This window comes from Hippocampus comes, unplaced genomic scaffold, assembly GCF_001891065.2.
Source record: "Hippocampus comes isolate QL1 unplaced genomic scaffold, H_comes_QL1_v1.1 scaffold14, whole genome shotgun sequence".
NCBI lineage: Eukaryota > Metazoa > Chordata > Actinopteri > Syngnathiformes > Syngnathidae > Hippocampus > Hippocampus comes.
Genome location: NW_017805839.1, coordinates 2,011,089 through 2,033,399, shown reverse-complemented (window position 1 = coordinate 2,033,399; position 22,311 = coordinate 2,011,089). Strand labels below are relative to the sequence as shown.

General features: G+C 40.4%; 1 protein-coding gene across 5 annotated transcripts; it reads left to right on the top strand.

Moving 5' to 3' along the window:
* Positions 1 to 6,548: 6,548 nt before the first annotated feature.
* Positions 6,549 to 21,395, top strand: LOC109526624 (solute carrier family 41 member 3-like). Of its 5 annotated transcripts, none has more exons than XM_019888015.1 (11): positions 6,549 to 6,625; positions 8,335 to 8,677; positions 13,664 to 13,771; positions 14,043 to 14,114; positions 15,003 to 15,147; positions 15,413 to 15,559; positions 16,113 to 16,257; positions 16,521 to 16,600; positions 17,263 to 17,397; positions 17,533 to 17,681; positions 18,894 to 21,395. In XM_019888015.1, the coding sequence occupies exons 2-11, from the start codon at positions 8,369 to 8,371 to the stop codon at positions 19,062 to 19,064; spliced, it is 1,461 nt and encodes a 486-aa protein (XP_019743574.1). In that variant the 5' UTR covers positions 6,549 to 6,625; positions 8,335 to 8,368; the 3' UTR covers positions 19,065 to 21,395. The 5 variants fall into 5 exon arrangements, with proteins under 5 accessions (XP_019743574.1, XP_019743573.1, XP_019743571.1 ...); XM_019888014.1 differs by lacking the exon at positions 6,549 to 6,625 and adding an exon at positions 7,161 to 7,300; XM_019888012.1 differs by lacking the exon at positions 6,549 to 6,625 and adding an exon at positions 7,161 to 7,410.
* The last annotated feature ends 916 nt before the right edge of the window (positions 21,396 to 22,311 follow it).

Here is a 22,311-nt window from a genome sequence, read left to right as displayed (position 1 = left end):
GTCCCTCACCAATTGCCCAAAGACGGCTAGGATAGGCTCCAGCTCCCCCCGCGACCCTTGTGACGATAAAGCGGATCGGAAAATGAATGAATTAATTAATTAATCTTATTCCGGGTATCAAAGCAAATTTTCCAATGCTATTTATAGGTAGGATTAAGCTCCAGCTTCAGACTTAATTCTAATTGTAGACTTGATCTGATATAGAAAAATATAGCTCTTAGTCCTGCCGACTGTTCTCTTTGTCTCTGTAAATATACCTTTTTTTTCTTACGTAATGAAACTTCTTGTTTAATTAATTAATCTTATTCCGGGTATCAAAGCAAATTTTCCAATGCTATTTATAGGTAGGATTAAGCTCCAGCTTCAGACTTAATTCTAATTGTAGACTTGATCTGATATAGAAAAATATAGCTCTTAGTCCTGCCGACTGTTCTCTTTGTCTCTGTAAATATACCTTTTTTTTCTTACGTAATGAAACTTCTTGTTTAACCACTAGTGTGAAAATAGATCGCATTCATAGTGGTTCTCCTTGAGGTTTGCCATTCCTCCCACTGGGTTTTGGAGATTTTCTTCGCTGAGAAGGACAGGGGGACACCCAGCAAGGACAGGTCGATTGGGATTTTTCTCATATCAAATATATCTGGGATTGCTGTTTCCAAACTGTTCCTCGTTCCAGCGTGGGATCGGTTCCCACTCAGTGACAGTGTGAATGTGGCTCTGTCTGGTCGTTTGTCTCTATATGTGCCCAGTGACTGACAGTTCAGGGGTTATCCCGCCTTTTGCCCAAAGTCAGCTGCGATAGTCTCCAGCAATTCCCGCGACCCTCTTCCGGATAAGCTCGTGTTTAAAATGGATGGATGGATGGATGGATGGATGGATGGATGGACGGACGGACGGACGGACGGACGGATGGACGGTGATTCAGTTGTGATGTCAAATACTGTACTGTAGTGGAAATTCATTTATGCATTTTTTTCAGGAAATTATTGGTCAAGCGTCTTTATACCGAATTTTTCTGGCAACCACATCTGCTGCAAAGTTTGCATAAAATCAAGAGAGGCGTTTTTTTGTGACAGTGTGTGAGTTTGCGTGTGTGCGTATGTTTCAAACAGGTTGTTTGTTGTGTGTGTGTGTGTGTGTGTGTGTGTGTGTGTGTGTGTGTGTGTGTGTGTGTGTGTGTGTGTGTGTGTGTGTGTAGAGAAGGTGATAAAGTGAGGGAAGTAGAAGTATAACAAGACAGCTGGTGTGATCAGCAACAGGTGCCCCAAGATAAAAAAAAGAGTTCCTTTATTTTTCTTTTTATTAAAAAAATAAAAAAATAAATAAAAAGTTGTAGTCTGCCATCGTATTCATTCATATTGGTTCATCAAACTAGTGAATTGAAAATAGCCTGACGTTTAACTATGCAACCTGAAAAACTGAAAAAGATCAAAACAATAATCATCATGAGCATCATCATCATAAAACGAGAGTGCAGATTTGCTTTGTCATATGAAGTCAGAAAGCAAGTAGCAAGGATCTTAATACCTAAAAGGAGATAAGGAGATCACATTTCATTAAAAATTGTCATACTTATTCAAACATTCACATATGTCATCTATAACAAACTTAGTGCATAAGGTGCCAGAAAGCTGCAAATACGCTGACCACGGACTGACTGTCCAAATAGTCTCCCTGATAGCGTGGCTGGCAACACGAAACTGAAAGATTTATTTATAGCTACATTACAAATTTCCATGTTAGTTTCCACCATGCTTGCCAAAGACTCTGGAAACACATGACCACTAAAGTGTCAAATGTTGTGCTTATCAACACAAATGACAACACACACACACACACACACACACACACACACACACACACACACACACACACACACACACACACACATCTGTGGTAGCCTGTAAAATGGACAGACAGATACTGTCCCACCCAAAATAATTGTGATATGTCATAGGTATGGACGGATGAGCGTGAGTGTACACTATGTGATGGTATATTTAACTAAAATCCATTATAGGTGTTGTTAATAAGGTGCTGAAAAGAGACTCATCCAGCCAGTGTGAAACTGCATCACACTCATTGCATCACTGACCAACAACTCAAAGCCCATTATTTTGTATACATCTGGTGATAATTTAAAATAAAAAACTACATTTCCATGACTTTCCAACCCTCATTGGAAGTATAAAATGATTTACATTAACTGATTACACTAAGGCCTATTGGCATGAAGACCTTAAGCTATGGTCGCAATCACAGTTGCCTTCTCCCATGAGATCAAAGCCTTGGGACACAACAGTAGCTCGGAACGAATATTTCAGTGTAGCCAGTAATTTAATAAACAGTATGAATGAATCACTGGTGTTAGGCTAAACCCCTTGCCACTTTTCCACTGTACAACCAGGCCTTGCGGTTTTTCCATTTCAAAATACGGTAGTAGTGCGGGAAACCGAGAAGACCACATTAATAGTAAATGCATCGGTCGGAGTAAGCAAACACCAAGTCAAAACGTGGTTCAACTCAGGATGTGTTGACAAGGGTAAGGAACGCAAGCATTCAACTACCAGGGACAATATATTTGTGTCTTTTCACACATACTTGGCCAATAAAGATGTTCTGATGTTCTTATTCTCATTCCGAAATAAGGCCAGCAACAAAATTGGGCCTCAGTGGCAAAGTGGAGACTGAAGGGTATAATATTGTAGCGTGTAGTGCGAAGGCAATGCAAACGTGAACGTTAGAGTGTGTGATGAGCCTGGCAATGACCCCCCCAAAAAAATGGCGATGAGTATTGCACCCAATGGAAAAATGCTGGGAACACTCAAGAAGAAAACACAGTTGGTTCGTGGTTAAAATATGATAAGATAAGAGAACCTTTATTTTACAATTTTGAAAGCATGTCTGCTTCAAATTCAAGAGGTCATTGGTTCGAATCAGCTTCCTGTACTGGGTATGCATGTTCTCCATTCCAAATCATGCAAGTTATATTACGGTAATTGAGGACTCTGAATTAGTCCTCGATATGAACACAACAATAACAGGTCTCTATTTATACATAAATTGTTTGTCAACATGTGTCTTGTGATTGACTGGAGACAATCCAGGATGTACCCCGCATATGCCCCACGTCAGCTGGCAGAGGCTCTAATGATGAAAAAGAAAATATCAAAACAAAATTAATATATAGATACGCCTGTGTTCCTAATACTTTTTGTCCATATAGTATGAACCGCAGGGATGATGCTTTGAGTCAGCTGACTTGTAAAGAAACCGTTTCATTAATCCATGCTACCACCTAGTGGTGAAATCAAGAAGAGAGAGAGAGAGAGAGAGAGAGAGAGAGAGAGAGAGAGAGAGAGAGAGAGAGTAATTCTATGTAAAGCAGGGGTCCCCAACTTTTTTTGCCCCACTGACCGGTTTATGTCAGACAATATTTTCAGGGACCGGCATTTAAGGTGTGGCGGAAATAATACAACAAAATAATATGGTATGAGCTGCATGAAAACTGTGGTGTTTTCGAAATATAATAATAAACACAAGGAGCGTCTAATCTGGCCGCAACACTCTGATCGCTATGGTAATGTTTAATGCCTTCAAAATACGATACAACGCAAATTCAAAGTGCATGAAAATGACGACTCACCACAGCCCTGAGCTTGATTATCTGCAACCAGACGGTCCCATCTCGGGGTAATAGGAGACAATGACACCTCAAGTGTGTGGTTTATCTCCAGTCTACTTCGTAATTTTGTTTTAGTCGCCATTGCTGCAGAAAACCCCCGCCTCACACAGGTAGGATGTCGGAAATAGCAACAGTGCTATTGTGGCGATCTCAGAGTATTCAGCCATAACTTTAATCCAGTTGTCTCGAAGGTACTTTTAAGGCCGCCGTCATTTGCGATCTCCAGCGGTTTTTTTAACTCATTTTGCTAGCTCCGGCGTTTTGTTTTTAGCATAATCGGTCACGTGACGTAGAAGCGTGGCTTGACGTGTGTCAAGCGTGACACAGACGGATGTAACGGAGTATCCGGTAATTTTTCAAAATAAAATATATTTCGTATTCCGAAATAAAACGGAATTAAGGCAAGTTCTTTCTGTGCGTCCCGGTACCAAATGCCCTGCGGACCGGTACCGGCTGATGTAAAGTATCCACCCTGGCCTATCATACTCAATACCACTGTTCCTAATGAAGTGGGCAACTGGAAGAAGATCAAGGATCAAGCGACAAGCTGCGTTTTTATGACTGAACTACCACACTACATGTGTTTACCATATGGATTTCTTACAAATCCCTTTCATGTACCAGAAGTTGATTTAGCTTCAGGAAATCTTTTTTTTAATATATATCAAATTATCATTTGTATAAACGCAAACAGATTCATATGTATCCTTAGGTTAACAGGATCTTTGGATTATGCACTGCAAATCAGTAATGTGAAATTTAGTTTGCTTGCACACGAATGCGACTCGAATTACAAGCAACAGTTTTCTGGCGTGGTAGCCATGTGTCGGTTGCAAGGTTATCATAGCTAACCAAAAAGTTACAAAATTAGAAAACGAATTGAAACTACAACCTAAGTTTATAAAAGTAAGAAAAACTAACTGTAATAATTGCACAAACGTCCTTCGTTTTCATCTTTGCTCATTAATATGATACCTGAGCTTTCAGGGATCATTTTAAATGTACAGTATGTATTTTGGTTTTGCTGTTTGTTCCAACAGAAGAAGAGAGGTCTGAGGAAGAACATTCTCTCGCAATGTTTGCGAGGCAACGCAAATCTTTACGAGAGAACCCCAATGTTTATTTTTCCTCTTCCGTGTCACCTGAGGCACTTTCTGACGTCACATCTCAAACAGAATTTAATATAGAATAGTTTTTACTTCGAGGTACCTCAAACACGCTCCTACCGCGCCAAGCCGCCCATCAACGCTGCATTCCGCAGTGCACCCTTCACCACGTACACAAAGAATGGGTTTGTCAAAGGCATGCCGCTAAGTGCAGTGTGAAAGGGCCTTTAAGTTTGAACTTTGGCTCAAGTGAGGGGGTCAGTGTGTGGAGTGACTGGGTGTGAGTTGTGGCCAATAGCAGCTCTTCAATGAATGTTGTTTCAGTTACAACTTGTGGGAATAAAGGAATGTGAAAAGCATGAGCAACTGTGTCATCCTTAACCACACACTACATGTTACAATATTAATAGAATTAATCATTATTATGCCAGTTTGTCACATGCAACAGCTACGGTTGATGTTGGAAACTGTGCATTAGAGCAACAGTAGTAACCTCTTGAGAATCTTCTCCAGAATAGGGCAAATAAATTGTTTCTTTTTTTACTCTTTAGATTAAGGAGTAGAAGTCGAATTTTGGTCACTTTATTTTAAAATATAATATTTAACCTGAACTAAGTAGTTAACACAACTATTAAATACAAGTCTAATTAACTAGTCGATTTAGAGATAAAGTAAACCTCTTTTTAAACATAATGAGCTCAGTAGGGCTGGGTGTATCACAACATATGTATTTCATATCAGTCTATTGATAATTATTGATTTTTTTACCTATTTGAAATTAGAAAAACAATTACATTGATGAAAGATAAAAATTAAATAAAACACAATTTCAATATATATTGATATATAATTGTTGCCTGGCACTACAATTGATATTTTTGGCAAGTGCAAACAAGTCATACTTCATGGTTAATCACACCAGTGAACCGAAAATAGGTAAATAAAGTCATATTTTTAATAATAAAAAAATAAAAACATTTTTAAAATAATGCATCACATTAGTATTTATTTTTTATTACTTTTATTATTTTTTACCTTATACTAATTAAAGCAACAAAAAAAAAATCTAAAGAGTCGTTTGGGAGCTGTAAAAGCTCTTCTTGACAAGCCAAGAGTCGCTTCTATTAAAAAGATGGAATTCCTATGACTGCAGAATGAATGGATGTACTGTAGCATATTATAGATGTCACAGAAAGCCACAATGTCAAGACAGGCAGAAGTTTACATTCCATGTTTTTAATTTAATCGGTAAATTTGAGCCTTAAAGAAAGAATGCTGGTCGTCAAGAACCAATAAAGTAAGTACAGTTGTCATAGTGACCTGATTTGCAACATGATGCTTGAACTTCAACTTGATTAGAAACTGTATTTCCAATGTCAAGTAAATTTGTTCCATGCCCGACAAAGTGCAAGTTATGTTGGCTACTGTCATCAACCCGAGCGAGATGGAATAGGACAGGAGGAAGAGGGAGGGGGTGGTCTGATCTGCCAACGCCATGAAATTCAAGACGGTGCACCACGGTGCATGCGCACTATACTTCATAATATATTGCGTGTAGTACTTAGGACACAGTTTAAGATCAAGAAAAAATATGCGCTCAGCCTCAATATAGACAGACATTTACAGTATGCTAAAAACGGTTAAACACACACACACACACACACACACACACACACACACACTCTCTCTCTCTCTCTCTCTCTCTCTCTCTCTCTCTCTCTCTCTCTCTCTCTCTCTCTCTCACTCTCTCTCTCTGAGCAAAGTGTAGTTATTCTTGGAAGTTTGTGGCTAGCTCGGCTACATGAACACACCCCCTCAAACTGTGAAGACAAAGGTAAGGACTATAAATTAAATCTCAACCCCACTTTAAATTGTTATTCCCTCTTTGCGTATTGTAGCCTTGTGTATGTTGCATTCTGGGAGGAGAGCGGAAGAGGTTCTTTTTCGAGGCACAATAACTTGATGAGTGTTTTCACTCAGCATGAAGACCATAGTCTTTGTGAAAGAGTGGTATGCATGTTTTTAACACTTTATTTTACTGTCCAGTGCAAAATACAGTAATACTTCCAGCCAGTATGTTGTCTTTTCATAAAATTAAAAACATTACTGCCAATGTAATATTGTTTCTTTCATTTAATTGTTTTTTTTATACTGATTCATCCACTTGCACATTTGAGTTTGAGTTTGATAAACGTGTGTGTTAATTTGTAACGTAAAACGCACGGTACAGATGAGGGAGAACAGTTACCCCCGTTATCCACTTGGGGGCAGCCTCTGAGTTCATAACACTTTTACTCTTTTTCTCAGCCAATCAGAGAGCGCCTAGTTTTGCAGCTGTTTCCATAGAAGCGATATTATGGGCTGTGCGCATGGCCATTTCCGGTGTACAGTCGTTCTGGCTCTTACTCCAAACTCAGCCGTTTTTTTTTCTTGTTTTGATTTCCAATGAAACGGACATAGATAAATGAGTGCTTTCTCCCAGATTTTCGGAACGCCTTGGCCGTTTGATGTGTGTATTCATATTTGTTACATTTCAGTAACAGCAGCGAAATAATGGATGGTTGGTCGGTGGGGTTTGCATGATCTCCCCGTACTCCAGCTTCACCAAACATTTCTTAGGTAAATGCAGATTCTAAATTGGTATGTTTTTGTGTGTGAACAATTGTCTCTTATGTGGCCTGCGATTGACACACTGGTGCCACTCCAGCTGACTTCAGTCCACCTCTCGCTCAAAGTCAGCTGGGTCCAGCTCAGTCGCGACATTAGAGCGGTATTATAGAAAGTGGATAGATGCACAATAATATAATGACTACAATTCCGCACACTACAGCAAAAACCTCCACCAAGTACAATTATTTATTAACAAATCAAACCCCTGCAAAAGCCTGAGTTAAATCATTAATATTCAGGCATTCTCTGAGTAAACTGGAGACATTTCTGAAATCTTACCAATAAAAAGTGCATCTGTTCCAGGTTGGCAACAGAATGTTTTTTTTGTTGTTGTTGTTTGTCCTCAAGATCCCGACAAACTTTTGGCCCAGAGGCCAAGAGAGTGATCGGTTGCCAGCCAATCACTGGGAATATATAGAAAGATAATTCACACTCATATCTACAACTACAATGTGGGCAATTAAGAGTCTTTAATTAACCTAACGTGCATGTTTTTAAAATATGGGAAGAAGCCAGAGGACCGGGAGTAACCTCATGCAAGTATGGGGAGAACATGCAAACCGCTACACAGGAGGAAGATGTGATAAACACTAGCACAATTCTGTCCACGTTTCAATAATTTCTTTGAAAATCGATTAATTAATTGTGCACAGTCCTGCCAACTACCAAGCAAACAATCAAAAGCAATGTTAACTCCATCATTATTCAGTGCAGATTGCTGAGTGGATGCAATGTCAAAAGAGTGACTATTTCCGTCAATACATTGTTATTCACTTCCTCCACATATTGTAAACAAGCGATGTCATTTTTGAGGATGAGCAAAACAGCACACATCTTCTATCATCCCTAATCATATCATTTGTATGTTCCTAGTTAAAACAGCACCACTACTACCAGTACAGACATCATGCCTGGCGAAGGGAAAACATCACAACAAAGTCGCCAGAGGAAAAAGAACAAAAAGCCCCACTCCAAAGGGAAGAGCCCTGGTGTAGGTCCCAATGCAGGTCTGGCCGGTACCTTGGATGGACAGCAGCTCACCTTACCCACTAAACTTCAGCCGCTTCCTAAAAAGCCACCAGAAGCAAAACTCAAAGTAGCTGTAGCCAAACATGAAGAGGAGTCATCACGAGCGATATGTCTGCAAGTTCTTTTTCCATACCTGTTGGCTGGGATGGGAATGGTGATGGCAGGGATGGTGCTGGATCATGTACAGGTAAGTTCATTCAAAACTCTCCATACCGGATGAGCTCATCCGTAATCAGGTTGTGCCCTCTGATCAGCAGGTTCTGTCCTTTTTTGACCAACCTGGACCCTGAAAAAGCAAAATATATATTTCTGAAAGCAGAAAAACATTTCTTAGCATAGGTTTGTGCTGTTTTGGTGTTTGGTCCATCTAATGTTTTTGTGTTTTCAGCAGCCTCCTTAGTTTTAAATTCATCTGAAAAGGGTATTTTTTTGTACTGTTAAATGTGTGTGTGGTCCAATTTGTCCTTCATCGCCCCCCTGGGGGTTCTGTTTACCACCTACTATCAGACCTGTTGCTGGATATTGTGTGATGAGCTGGTAGATATCTCATTCCTCTTTCCTCTTCACTGATTAACACATTTAATCACACCCTGAGCGCCATCAATTGCTCGCAGTCTGTGACTGATAATGGGTTTGCCTGAATATGTCCTCGGGTGCATTTAAAAGGACACACCGTGTCTGAATGGAAAGGACACGAAGACAAAAATATTCTGGCTGTAGCTGGGGTGTAACTGTTTTCTTAAATCCTTTTTCTTTTGTTTGTTTGTTTTTGTTCCACCCCAAAGCTGATCATATTATTTTCTGTACAGATGCTTTGAAATTATGAGAAAAAGTACTTTCTATTCCTACCCGGAGATATCATTTCAATCTTATCTAACAAGATGACCTTTAGCTCAACTTAAGTCTCAGGAGGGGGGGAAAAAAGTCCATTGTGTCTGAGAAATGGATGCACACTCTAAAAAGGGGAAGGCAGCAAAGATGCCATCAAGGCGCTTGTTGAATGCAGGACCAAAAATACTACTACTACTAATAATAATAATAATAAGAAGAAGAAGAAGAACAATTCTACTTTTAGGTATTACCATCATCTTGACACACACTTGACATCATTTTCCCATTGAGAAAGACCATCGTGATTGACATCTTGACCACTTTTTATTCTGTATTACATAGTATGCTCTCTGTTGGCCCCTTAGCTCAAACCGATCTCAGTCTAAAATTGCGGCATATAAGATAAATGTGCAACTCATTAAATTGAAACTAGATTGCGTTGATGTGCTTGGGGGTAAAGTGAATATGTGAATTTACAGAAAAGAATCAGAATCGTCTTTCTTGTCATTGTATTACATACAACGAAATTTGGGTGCCACACCTTAGTGCATTTAGTAAGAAAATAAAAGAAGAAGAAAAAGAAAAGGACCCAAGTAACAGTTTTGTTTGGGGGTTTTTTTTTTGGGGGGGGGGTTGGCAAAGGAGGATTGAAAGTGTATTGGACCCCATAGGTGCTTCTGCCACAGTTATCTAAAACTCAACAACCAACCCCTGAGGTTTTCTCGTCCCAAGCATGGGTAATCGGGGACTTGGCGCTCAGAAGCAATCTGGCATCATCAACTGATCCATACATATCATGCAAATTACAGCCAGAACATATTTGGCAATTGCTTTTGGGGGAAGCTAAAAGAGAAGATATTAGTTCAGGCAAACAGACTCAAAGAAATTTTTGTCATAGGTAGGTCAGCGTTTATCTTGGTATCGGCTATACTAGGCCATATACCGTAAAAAATGTTTTTAAAAAGTCTGTACTACAGATGTTTTTTTTTTTTTAAAGGGAATGGATGAAGGCAAGGGTGGGCACGATATACGGAAGGTTGACCAAAAAAAGAACAAGTAGGGATAGTGTTAAGTAGAACGTTACATCCAGATGGTCAGAAGCAGCCAGGTTGTGGGGGAGACGAGTGTCGAGAAAAAGCAAGACTCTTCGTGCGTGCCGGTAAGCTTGTCAATGCCTTCCTGGATGGGAATGACGTTGCAGGGAGATACGGCCCCCCCTTTTCATGTGCTACGTCACAGCAGAGTGGAGCGGAGGAGAGAGAGCAACACCACCACCCTGATGCTGTCCAGCAGAGGAGGAACACTGGAGCCAGTCAGATACCAGCTGCCGCATCTTGTGACAGGGTCTTTTGGATTACTTATTGACAGCACGGACCTGTTTTGTTTTCTCTTTTTCCCCCCTCACTGAGAAAGAGAAAGAGAGAAAGAGACCGGATGGACAGTAGTCGAAACACTGCTCGCTCCAGACAGATTGGATTCAGTCCTTCATTAAACTGTCAACAATATCATTTTTTATGAGTGATGTGGCTGTGGTTCCGCTCAGGAGATCAAAATGAGGACTAAATACAATGAAGACTGCGCGGAAATCTGTACTTTTGTCCTTTCAACCTCTCTTTTCATTTGAACAACTTTTTTTTTTTTTTTTTTTTTTTTTTTTTTTTTTTGCTGAAAGCCTGGTTAGTTCAAACCATTTCGAACATGTTAGGCAAGAGTTGGATCGTACATGTCGGGCAATGAGACGAATAATTGTGAGTTTTTGAGCAATGGCAGGGGAAGAGTGTTAAACCAAGTGGTGCTGCTAAATGGATCGTCACTGCTGACTCACCACTGGGTCATAGATGCCACGCATCATTTTATGGCAGGTTGAAAAGGAAAAAGTAACCTTGAACTCTCCTTACAAATGTAACGAAAGCACAAATTTACAATATTTTACTCGTTACCGAAATCTAGTTGTCAAAGTTCTAAAAACCACCCTAAAACTGTTCCTAGTAACTTTAATTGCGTATATGACAGAATCTTAAATCTACCTCAAATTTCAATTTAGCATGATGGATTAAATGTATTTCATGCTTTTAAGTGAGGTCTGGAGGTTAATGTTGTTGCTTGCACTTGTCAATCAAATGCCCAGACAGATTAGGCGACATTGAATTGACTTTTTTGTTTGTTTGTTTTTGCCTTTATTGTTGCTTCATTTTGTGTAAGCTTCTCAAGGAAAAGGCTGTTGCTATTTTTGGACTTTTCATAACGTCGTACTTTATTTATGGAGAGACCGCAAGATCTGATCAGTTCTCACGTTGGAGCTGAAGACATCGATTCTTTTTCTCCAATTTCTTTCTTGCCTCCACTGCCTCAACTCCCAACTTTCACATTTCCTGGGATGGCACGACGACATTAACCTGAGATAACCCCTTCACACGACATGGCTGTGACTCATCTCAAGCTGGAGCTGCGCTACCACGGGAATAAGTTACGTAGTGTGACATGGAAGCTGACACACTCGGAACACGGTTTTCTACCTGAGCGCTCTTGGCTCATTGCGCTGCAGGTCTTGGTGCCATTCCTGGTGTCAGGACTCGGGTTGGTCTTCGCTGGCGTCGTCATGGACCTGATACAAGTATGAAAATCTGTCCGATGAAGGACACATTGGATTGAGTTCTCACGAACCAAAATCTCTTTTAAAAAAAAAAAAAAAAAAAAAAAAAAACAGTATACAGTTCACTCTGTTTTCCAGATTAATTTGTTGTTAAATCAAATCAACCATCCGCACTCAAACTCACACCTAGGGACAATTTAGAGTGTTCCATTAACCTGCCATGCATGTTTTTGGAATGTGGGAGGAAACCGGAGTACCCAGAGAAAACCCACAAAGGCATGGGGAGAACATGCAAACTCCACACAGGAAGGCCGAAGCCGGAATCGAACCCTACACCTCTGCACTGTGAGGCCGACGCGCTAACCAGTCGACCACCAGGCCGCCCAGTAGACGTTATACAGCCATAAAATAAAAAGGCGTCAAGTTAAAAACCATTGCATTGAAGTTCATAAGTGATTGTTTGCAATCTAAAGAAACACAAGAAAGGAATGACGACATCAATGGGAAAGGAAAATCCAATCGTGCAGATTTCTGCTATTGGCCTAACGCCTCAGGGCAGCGGTATTCTGTTTCTTACGACACTGTTTTTAAGTGTCACAAGTGTTCAGAGAGAAAGATTCGCCAATCCCCCCCAAAATAAATAAATACAATAACTAGTTTTAGAAGCCGATGAAGTATTAATCACTTTGTCCTGAGACATCCATCCATCCATGAGCAATGTGTCTGCTGAAAATATTGTAATGATACAGGCAAGGTCTGCCAAGATGTGCCAGACATCTTTTTTTTTTTTTTTCTGCTCGATCCCCCAAGCAACACTTAGTTTAACCGTTGGCTCCCTGCCTGACACACTGCCATCAGCAGGAGCCGTATTGCTGCAGAAAGAGGCCGTCTGCCGATATAACCTCACAGTGTGACAGCGGTCGCCTGAATCCGCCCGTCCCCATCCGTTGTGTAAAGTGTATGTTCCAGCCTTCGCTCCCCTATGACGATAACGTGTGAGTAGTAGTGATCTTAAATGAAACAAACAAAAAGACAACATGTTGGGGGCCATTTCATTTCGGTCTCTGAGTTGTGTCTAAAAATATCTTCATGTACCCATTTCCACTGTACAGTGTGAGTTTTTGCTTTTGATGCAAATTGAAGAATTACGGTAATAGAAGCAGAGGACCCCCATCTTGCATCACTGGAGCTAACTAATGTTCCTACCAAAACTACCAAGTGTGCTTGCATTTGTTTTGGCATTTGAATCAGCTTCCATGAAAATAGCTGCACTTGTTTTTTTGTTTGTTTTTTTTACTCGAACATGTTCACTTTTGCATTGAACTGCACATTTTCTTCCCGCCCTGCCTTTTCTCTGTATCACTTCTCCCTTGGCAGCTGTGCCGTTGCCTTCGATGCATCTATTTAAAGATCTAAACCCAATGAACCTGCCAAGTAGACTTTTAGTCGAGGGGAAAAAAAGAGGTGAGATCCAAACTGTGCATCCTGTGCACCCGGCGAACCTGTGCTGTCGCACGATGACCAAGGACGTGGAATCAAGGGGAAATAGGCTAGTAGGTTAGTCTAGAATACGCAGTGCACTTATTTAACACATCAGCTGGTCAGGAGGCTCATAAGGTACATCTGTAGACATAAGCATATTCTCTTTAATATGTCCAAAACTTCTATTTTTGAAATGAGGAGTCCTCCATTTTTGTTCAATCCCCTGTACCGATCTGAACCATGTTCATTTTCACATGTGTCTTTCAGCACTGGGATGTGTTCAAGGTCATCACAGAGGTGTTTATTCTCGTCCCTGCGCTCGTCGGACTCAAGGGAAACCTGGAGATGACCCTCGCTGCTCGCCTCTCCACTGCGGTGAGATAAAATGAGAATAGTTGCACCGAAGATATTTTTCCTCATCTGACTGCCTCCATAAGAAACTCAATTGTTTTTTGTTCCACAGAGCAATTTAGAAATGAAGAGATTTGTAGCCAATCAATAAATGGAAACAGCCTTTTTGACTGCATTTACCCGTAAAATGTGAATTGTGATACAATTCTGAATTTCCGTCCATCCACTTCTGCAGCTCATTCAATGCAATGGATGGATGGATGACTGTCATTTTGTTGTGTGACCTTTTCTTTAGGCCAACACAGGACAAATGGACGACCCGAATAAGCAATGGACCATGGTGTGCTGCAATCTTGCACTAATACAGGTGAGCTATGCCGTGATTGGTTTGGGTTTGTGAGCAGTGCTAAGGAAAACGATAACCATAGTTTTGTTTTGTTGTTTTTTTTTTGAACACTTACAAAAACAATAACATCTTTTTACACAAATAATATTTACACCCATTAATATTTTCTAGTTTGTTTTTGATCAATTCCCTATATCTGTAGTGTTTAGGGACTATTGGCCAAAATGTCTAACCACTAATTTGCTAGTATTTCAACTTGGGATGTTTGATAGCACTTTTTTTTCACCAGTACAATCTTGACCCCTCACCGATACCGAGTAACCGATACCACTGATATCAATTTCTATTAAACCACTGACAGGTCACGTAATAGAAAGACCTTGTGTTTATTTATGACAAAAAAGTAGAACGGTCACTCCCAATTTGAGAATTTAAGTCCAAAATTAACACAAACTACTAACTCTGATAGGGGCCTAAAACTTTAGCACAAGTATTTCATATCAACTGATATTGAGGAAAATATTTTTTTTTACCTATTTCGAACAAGTGTGCCAAACTCTCTGTCAGAAATTCAGTTAGCAAATGAACACATTTTGGTAGCAACACATTAATAATGCACCTTAAGCTTTAATGTGAACCTTATAAATAGACATCTGCTTGCAGAAATTGCATCTCAATGGGTATATGAGAGGATGGACATTCTGTCCGCCATGCATGCCGTTTAGTTCCTGATAGTAAAATGGCCAAAAGAGGGTGCCTTGGTATCGGTGATTGGTACGGGGCCCCCTTTGCGAGGATACCTTGAAAAAAAGGCTGGTATTGGCCTGATATCGATATCTATCGGTACTCACCCAAATTGAAACCATAAATGTCTTTAGTAATGTTTCTGTCACTGTGCACTCTCCACAGGTCCAAGCGACTGTAGTGGGCTTCCTTGCGGCTGTTGCGGCTGTGTGTTTAGGAGCAATTTCCAGAGGGGGGGTTGAATTTAACCAAGCAGCTGTTCTGTGCGCTAGTAGCATTATCACCGCATTTGTGGCAGCTCTCTCTTTAGGTCAGTGACCCAAGACTAGCTGCTTTGTCCCACATCATATTTTAACCACACATATTCCAGGATACCAGGATAAGTTCATTAATTGTTTTCATTTGTTTTGGCCAAGTCGTGTCGTCAAACTTGCAACATGACAGGATTTCCCCCGAGATTAAAACCAACATCATTTCTACAAGTTATTTGATTGATATCATGAACAAAATAATTGTCCACTCAAAATTCGTTTCCATTTACCCTGAACTGCGCTCTCATTTCTTCTCCCTCACAGGCTTGTTGATGATTGGAGTGATCATAGGGTCCAGGAAGGTAGGAATCAACCCGGATAATGTGGCCACACCTATCGCTGCCAGTTTGGGTGATTTGATCACCCTCTCCCTGCTGGCTGGCGTCAGCAGCACCCTTTATGAACACATAGGTGAGGAAATGCAGTTGGCATACCGCAGGCCAGCTCTGAGCTGGGGAGGTTGTGATGCACGCTCAGCGGAAAGCTGCACACATTTACAATGTTATTATTTTTCTAAGTGTATCCCCCCACCCCCAAATAAAAATATAAAAAGCATGAAACTTTCCTTTATAAGACTAACTTCAACTCAAAACCAGAAAATTGTGAAAATATATATCTTTAAACCCCCTTGTCAGTTTTTTAAAGATTAATGATATATTTATCATGCATGATTAAATTTGATGCCTTTGTTGGCTTTTTGGAAGGTGCGCCAAACCTGTCCAGGTGTTGAAATGGGTGTGTAGCTAAAAAAAAAAAAAAAAAAGTAATAATAATAAGTGCAGAAAGATTATAAAATGATTTAACTGAGAGTAAGAAGTCAATTGAGAATAGGCTGACCATCATGAAAAGTGTTGGCATTTGTATGATCACTATCAGCACTGTTTTTTATTGGATGTCACTTTTGTCTCACGCATTATTATATTTCAGGTCGAATATTTATTTATCAGTTGTCTGTGGTTCACAGAGACATGGTACCTCTCCCCGCTGGTGTGTCTGGTCTTCCTGGCTCTTATTCCACTTTGGGTTGTGGTGGCCCGGCAGAACCCTCAGAGTCGAGAAGTTCTCTGTTCAGGGTGGCAACCTGTTCTAGTTGCCATGTGTATCAGCAGGTACGAGTATCGAAACACCACAGTCAATGTTCATTCATTTTTATACACTTTTTAACATCTGAGTTGTTACCATAGATGAGAAAAAAAAATGTTTTCCCACGTCTTTCTTCTGAAAATAGATTTCTGAAGGTTTTTTTTTTTTTTTGAAATTTCCCGACATTATGTGTATTTCCAGCCTTGGAGGTGTGATACTGGACAAGACGGTCAGTAATCCCATTTGTTTTTTGTTTTTTTAAATTTCCCGACATTATGTGTATTTCCAGCCTTGGAGGTGTGATACTGGACAAGACGGTCAGTAATCCCAGCTTTGAGGGAATGGCTGTTTTCACACCAGTTATCAACGGTAAGATGAGTGAAATGACTAACTGACTAAAGTTGTCTTGAGGATTCCCTCAAATGTGTAAACCATTACCATTACCGTATTTTCCGCACTATAAGGTGCACCTAAAGGATTCAGTTTTCTCAAAAGCCGACACTGCGCCTTATAATCCGATGTGCCTTATGTATGGATAAATATTCAGATTTCTTGGACATAATATTTTAAATGTTCTGTAAAGCACTTTATTAAAACTGCAGCGGTTCTTAAGGCTCTATAAATAAAGCTGTATTGAATTGTATTGTATTCCCTTGAGCGTAACTCCGTCTCGTGGCTGCATAACGCAACCTCAGTCATTATTGTAGCTTCTATTCTATGCGCCTTATAATGTGGTGCGCCTTATACGTGCACACAGTTTTAAAATAGGCCATTCATTGAAAGTGCGCCTTATACTCCGAAGTGCCTTATAGTGCGGAAAATACGGTCAGTTAACGGAAAAATATAAGACAAAAAATTACATACGATCATATACTCAAAAAAAAAAAACAAAAAAAACAATAGTATTCTCTGAGTTTCTGATAAAGATACATTCAGGTTTGGCAAAAGATTCAACTTCCGTTTGTTTTTTTTAGTGATGTACAAGAGTACGTATATTTGGGTCAGCTGTGCTTATTATTTGTCAATCTTAGGAGTTGCTGGCAATTTAGTAGCCATCCAGGCCAGCCGACTGTCGACTTACCTCCATCTCTGGAGCATCCCAGGAGTGTTGCCATACAAGATGAGGCAGCATTGGCCCAATCCCTACATGACTTTCTTTTCCTCAGGTAAGCAATCCCTTGACACCACCAGCTGTCAAGAAAAAGAGCCTTTATTAGGGTGGTCTGAGCGAGCAACAACTGATTATGGTACAGAAGCGGTCAATGTTGACTGCAGTGGATTGTGTCTCTCAAACCCCACAGGTTTGAACTCCAAGTCGGCACGCGTGCTGCTGATGCTGGTCATACCCGGTCATCTGCTCTTCCTCTACGCCATCTCTTTGTTGCAGGGAGATGAGGTGGCAATCACGTTCACCTTTGCTGCTTGCTACCTGTGCGCTGCTCTGCTGCAGGTACGTTCACACGGCATCGTATCCACGGCAGACACCGCGGAAATAACCTGTAGCTCGATAACAAGAGAGGCGCGATGGCATGTGGGTTTCTTCGTCTTGGCATCTGGGTTTGAATCTCAGCTCGGACTTTGTGGGTGGTGTTTTCATGTGGTCATGCCATGCATGTTAGATTCCTGAAAGACTCTAATTGCCCGTTGGCGTGAAGGATTGTTTGTGACTGCTTGTTAATTATTTTGCAGTTCTGTTGATCGAGTGCAAAGATTACAAAATACTTTATTTTTTAAATTCATAATGAGTCTTATGGTCTTCAGTCAGCAAACAAAACAAAAGTTTGGACTTTAATAGTTGCACTTGCGGCACGGTGGTCGAGTGGTGCGCATGTTCGGCGTTCGATTCCGGACTGCGGTCTTCCTGTGTGGAGTTTGCATGTTACCCCTGTGCCTGTGTTGGTTTTCTCCAGGTACTCCGGTTTCATCCCACATTCCAAAAGCGCAGTAGATTAATTGAACACTCTAAATTGTCCCTAGGTGTGATTATGAGAGTGAATGATTGTTTGTCAATGTGTGTGCCCGGAGACCCAAAGCAGCTCAGAAAATAGATGGATCAATCTATCCATCTATCAACACCCTCTTCTGGTTGTTTCAGAGTACTGAAACCATTTGGTACTCCATTGCATGTAGACTTGGCAGTCTCATTAAGTTTTTTTTAGGGGGGGGGGTTGTTTTTTTGTGTTTTTCAACAGAGATGACACTAGGCCAATCTGTGGTGTGTTTCTGTCAATTTTTTATTGGCAATCCAAAATCAAAAACAGACTGATTATTTTTGTTATTTTGTTTCTTTATCTTAAAAAAAAGGATACGTCATTTCAGATTTTAATTTTAACCCTTTCATGCACCCCGTAACCTGATAACATGGTAAGATGTCTACTGTCGTAACCGCTGTCCCTGAAAAGGTTAATATTGAATGCAATTCTTGTTGGCCTGTGTCACTCGACTCAACATGGCAGGAGTGTCATCTCCCCATTATTGCAGAATACCCTAATACACGATCACCATTCTTCCTCTGTGTTACAGCTCTGATACAATCGCCCATGCTTGATAGTTGCAGGGTCGAATTCACTCCCGTTCTTTATTGGTGTCCTGGTTCAGTTTTTTTTGAATCCACATTTCTATGGTTTATTGCTTGCTTAGCTCAGTGTTCTCCTTGCTCCAGGTGGCCATCTTACTTTGTGCGGCCGACCTGATTGTTCGGACGATGTGGCGACGTTCGCTGGACCCCGATAACTTCTCCATCCCGTACCTGACAGCCCTTGGAGACCTGCTAGGCACCGGCTTTCTGGCCCTGTGCTACCGTCTGTCTTCGGTTCACAGTCAGCCGCTGTGACTCAGCGAAGCTGAGTCAGCGAAGCTGAGTCACAGCGGAGGCCCCCCCACTGTTACTTTTTAGACACATATCAGGACAATACAGGAAGGAAAATTTCTCAGACCCAAACACACTCGGAAATGCTACATAGACCGTAAATAATCTGTGTAATGTTTCCGTCTGTGTTTGTGTGTTCTGTAAATAATATTTATTTATTTACAGCACATCGATTAATCACAAAAATGGGGGGGGGGGGCTCTCTGTATTTCCAAGAGTGGTGTAGTTTCTCTTGCATTCTCTCTTCCTCCACTCTGCCCTTGCTTTGACAAGAAATGAGTTGGAGGCGACACGGTGTGGGGGGGCTCAACATTTCTGCTGAATTCCACCCGTGTGACTACATGACACCACATCAACTGTGAGTATGACTCCATCAACTTAGGACATTTGAACATTTGTTGGGAACTCCTCACCTCATTACTGCTCAAGGTCAGACCATGTCGACGGCTCAAATCATTTTCTCATGTTATTTATGTTTGAAAATATTTGAGATTTTTTATTGTGAGGTCTGTTTTTAATGTTTGTTGCATGGCGTGTTCACTAGAGAGCACTGTGACTCCTTTCTTGGCAACGTGTTGATCGTCACAGTTGAGACAATCATAAACCAAATTTCAGCAAGTTGTTCGCCTTCTTTAAATTCTAAAATTCTCATCTCCCATATGCTCAACAGCACATTTGAATTTGCGTTCATTTTGTCATGCAGCAAGATCAAATCCAGCAAGTAAGAACCCGTTCATGTAATGCTAAAATCTCTGCAAAAAAAAAGTTTTGAAGATAAATACACGCAGCACACTCACAAGTCTCTTGATTGTACATATTCAGACTCTTTTTAAAAAAAGAAATAAAAAGTCTTATTTTTCTCAGGGTTGATATTAGAAATTCATCTTCGTTGTTTTAATATTCAGGTAGTATTCGACACAGACATTCTCACATCAGTCAGTGTTGCATAGCCGTGTTGTTTTTCTATGCAGAAAAGTAGTTTGACTTTGGTTCTAATGAACCGCGAAGATGTGTTTTACAAGCGTAAAACACACACATCACAAAAATGCCCACGCGACTCGTTATTCACCCCGGTGGCTCAGCTTCTACCGAATATCACTGCATGATTTTGACTTACATTGAACAAATAATGCAGCCAGCCACTTTCCAAAAACAACTGCACTTTTATTATTATCATAACTCCTCCTTGTTGGATCAGAAAAAGACCTTGACTAGAAAGCATAGAAACGAACAAACGAATTTGAAACGATGAAAAAAAACGAATGCTTATAATCATGGATGGGACTCTGAGTGTCCGTCTGCTGTCAAGTAATGACGTCATGCTGTTACGACAAGAGGCCAAGACATACAGCTGCTGTAAAAATTCCCCCAAAAACAACTGATTGCATACTGTACTTGTACTTTTGAATGTTATCCACGGTGTACATTGTGAACCTCAAATGCCGTATTTCCTCAAATAGTGGCCTCTGCTCAAGGGAGACAACTTGCCTCATTCAACTGGTGTATTTTGTCCTCCACCATAACGAATCAACACCCAATACTTGGATACCATCATATCATCTACAAGCCAACTTCCAATAAAGTTGGTTCGTTGTGTTAAACATAAATCAAAACAGAATACAGTACAGTTATTTCAAATCATGTTCAACCTATATTTAGTTGAATACGCTACAAAGACAAAAACTCATTTGACCAAATGATCATTAACTTTGAATTTTATGGCCCCGACATAGTACAGGGTCATGGTTACCACTGTGTTAACGTCACCTTTTCACAACATTTAATAAACTTTTGGGAACTGAGGACACTCATTGTTGAAACTTTGGAGGTATAAATCTTTCCCATTCTTGCTTGATGTACAGCTTCAGCTGTTCAACTGTCCGTTGTTGTGTTTTCCACTTCATAATGCAGCACACATTTTCAATGGGAGACAGGTCTGGACTGCAGCCAGGCCAGTCTAGCACCCGTAGTCTTTGACTACGAAGCCACACTGTTGTGTTACCTCGAATAAACATCTGGTACTCTGCAGTATCAACACTACTTGCCACTCATTGAGAAAATACTCTCATTCTTTTATTTGTTCTTTGGCAGTGTTTTAATGTTGCACTACTGTTACCACGACTGTGACTGCATGGACACGCCCACATCTATTATATATGTATGGTCTGGATCGTTGTCACCTCATCTGTCTTGTGTGCTTTAAAAAAAAGTGTGTCATCAAAATGGGATTTGTTTGGCAAATTTCTACTTGTGGGCTTTTGTCTTTACATTTGAATAAAAACAAACTGTTTACTGTTTAATGGAAAAATCATTTTGGAGCAGGGTCTCGTGAAAAACTTGGATTTCACCCTTTTTTTCCTCCTTCCACCCCATGTAAACACAGACGCAATATTGTTAGACTTGGTTTGTTATGTAACTCAATGCAGAGAAACAAAGTTGATCATTTTCCAAAAACTGCAGAGAGACAATCCTCAAAACTTCAAGGACAAAAGGCTGGAGGTGGGGTGTTTTGTGTTATAGGAGGTATAATGTCTTGGCTTCCTGGCACTGGCTCATCAATAAAAACAGAGTCTACTGCTCAACCTCATGAAGGTCGCTGGTGTGCACTGGCAATTTTAGATTCACTCACAGTATAATGATCAGCAAGGACCTCTTTTGCAAAAGCTTATAGTTTTTACTAAATCATAAATAATCCTACACCTTTGTCATTTCTATTTCGATGTGTTACAGTATTAGCATCCAGGGTCACACATGAGACATGGTTAGAATTATCTTACACTATGAGAATTATCTCATGTGAACGATCCAGTTGGTCTGGGGTCACCACGTTATACTGTTGGGTCATTTTTGGTTATGCTATTTGATGTTGTTGCTCTCTCACCCTCTCTGTTTTGCTCAGTTCACAGGGTGGGAAACATGGTTCATGCTTTTACTGAAGTCCTGACCAAAAGTTTCTCTTCTGCACCATCATTTCCTGTTTTGTTTTTGCCAGCTATTCGAGAGTGTCCTCACAAACACTTGTGTCGTCCACATTGCATTCAAATGAAGGTGCTAGAGGAAATTGGTTTTTCAAGATGAGTGCACATTAACACAATTGCCCTTATGGGGTACTGCTACTCTTACACTAATATAAAAAAATTGAATGTTTGTGACAGATTTTAGGGAGATTGTAATTATAAAATTGAAATTGGGAAAACAGTTCACCAAATAA

Bases quoted from the DNA above. Each gene is read 5' to 3' on its own strand.
- LOC109526624 (XM_019888015.1), top strand. From the start codon at position 8,369: ATGCCTGGCGAAGGGAAAACATCACAACAAAGTCGCCAGAGGAAAAAG. The intron at 16,258-16,520 runs GTACGAGTATCG...GTGTATTTCCAG, and splicing joins GTTGCCATGTGTATCAGCAG to CCTTGGAGGTGTGATACTGG. The intron at 16,601-17,262 runs GTAAGATGAGTG...TGTCAATCTTAG, and splicing joins TTTCACACCAGTTATCAACG to GAGTTGCTGGCAATTTAGTA.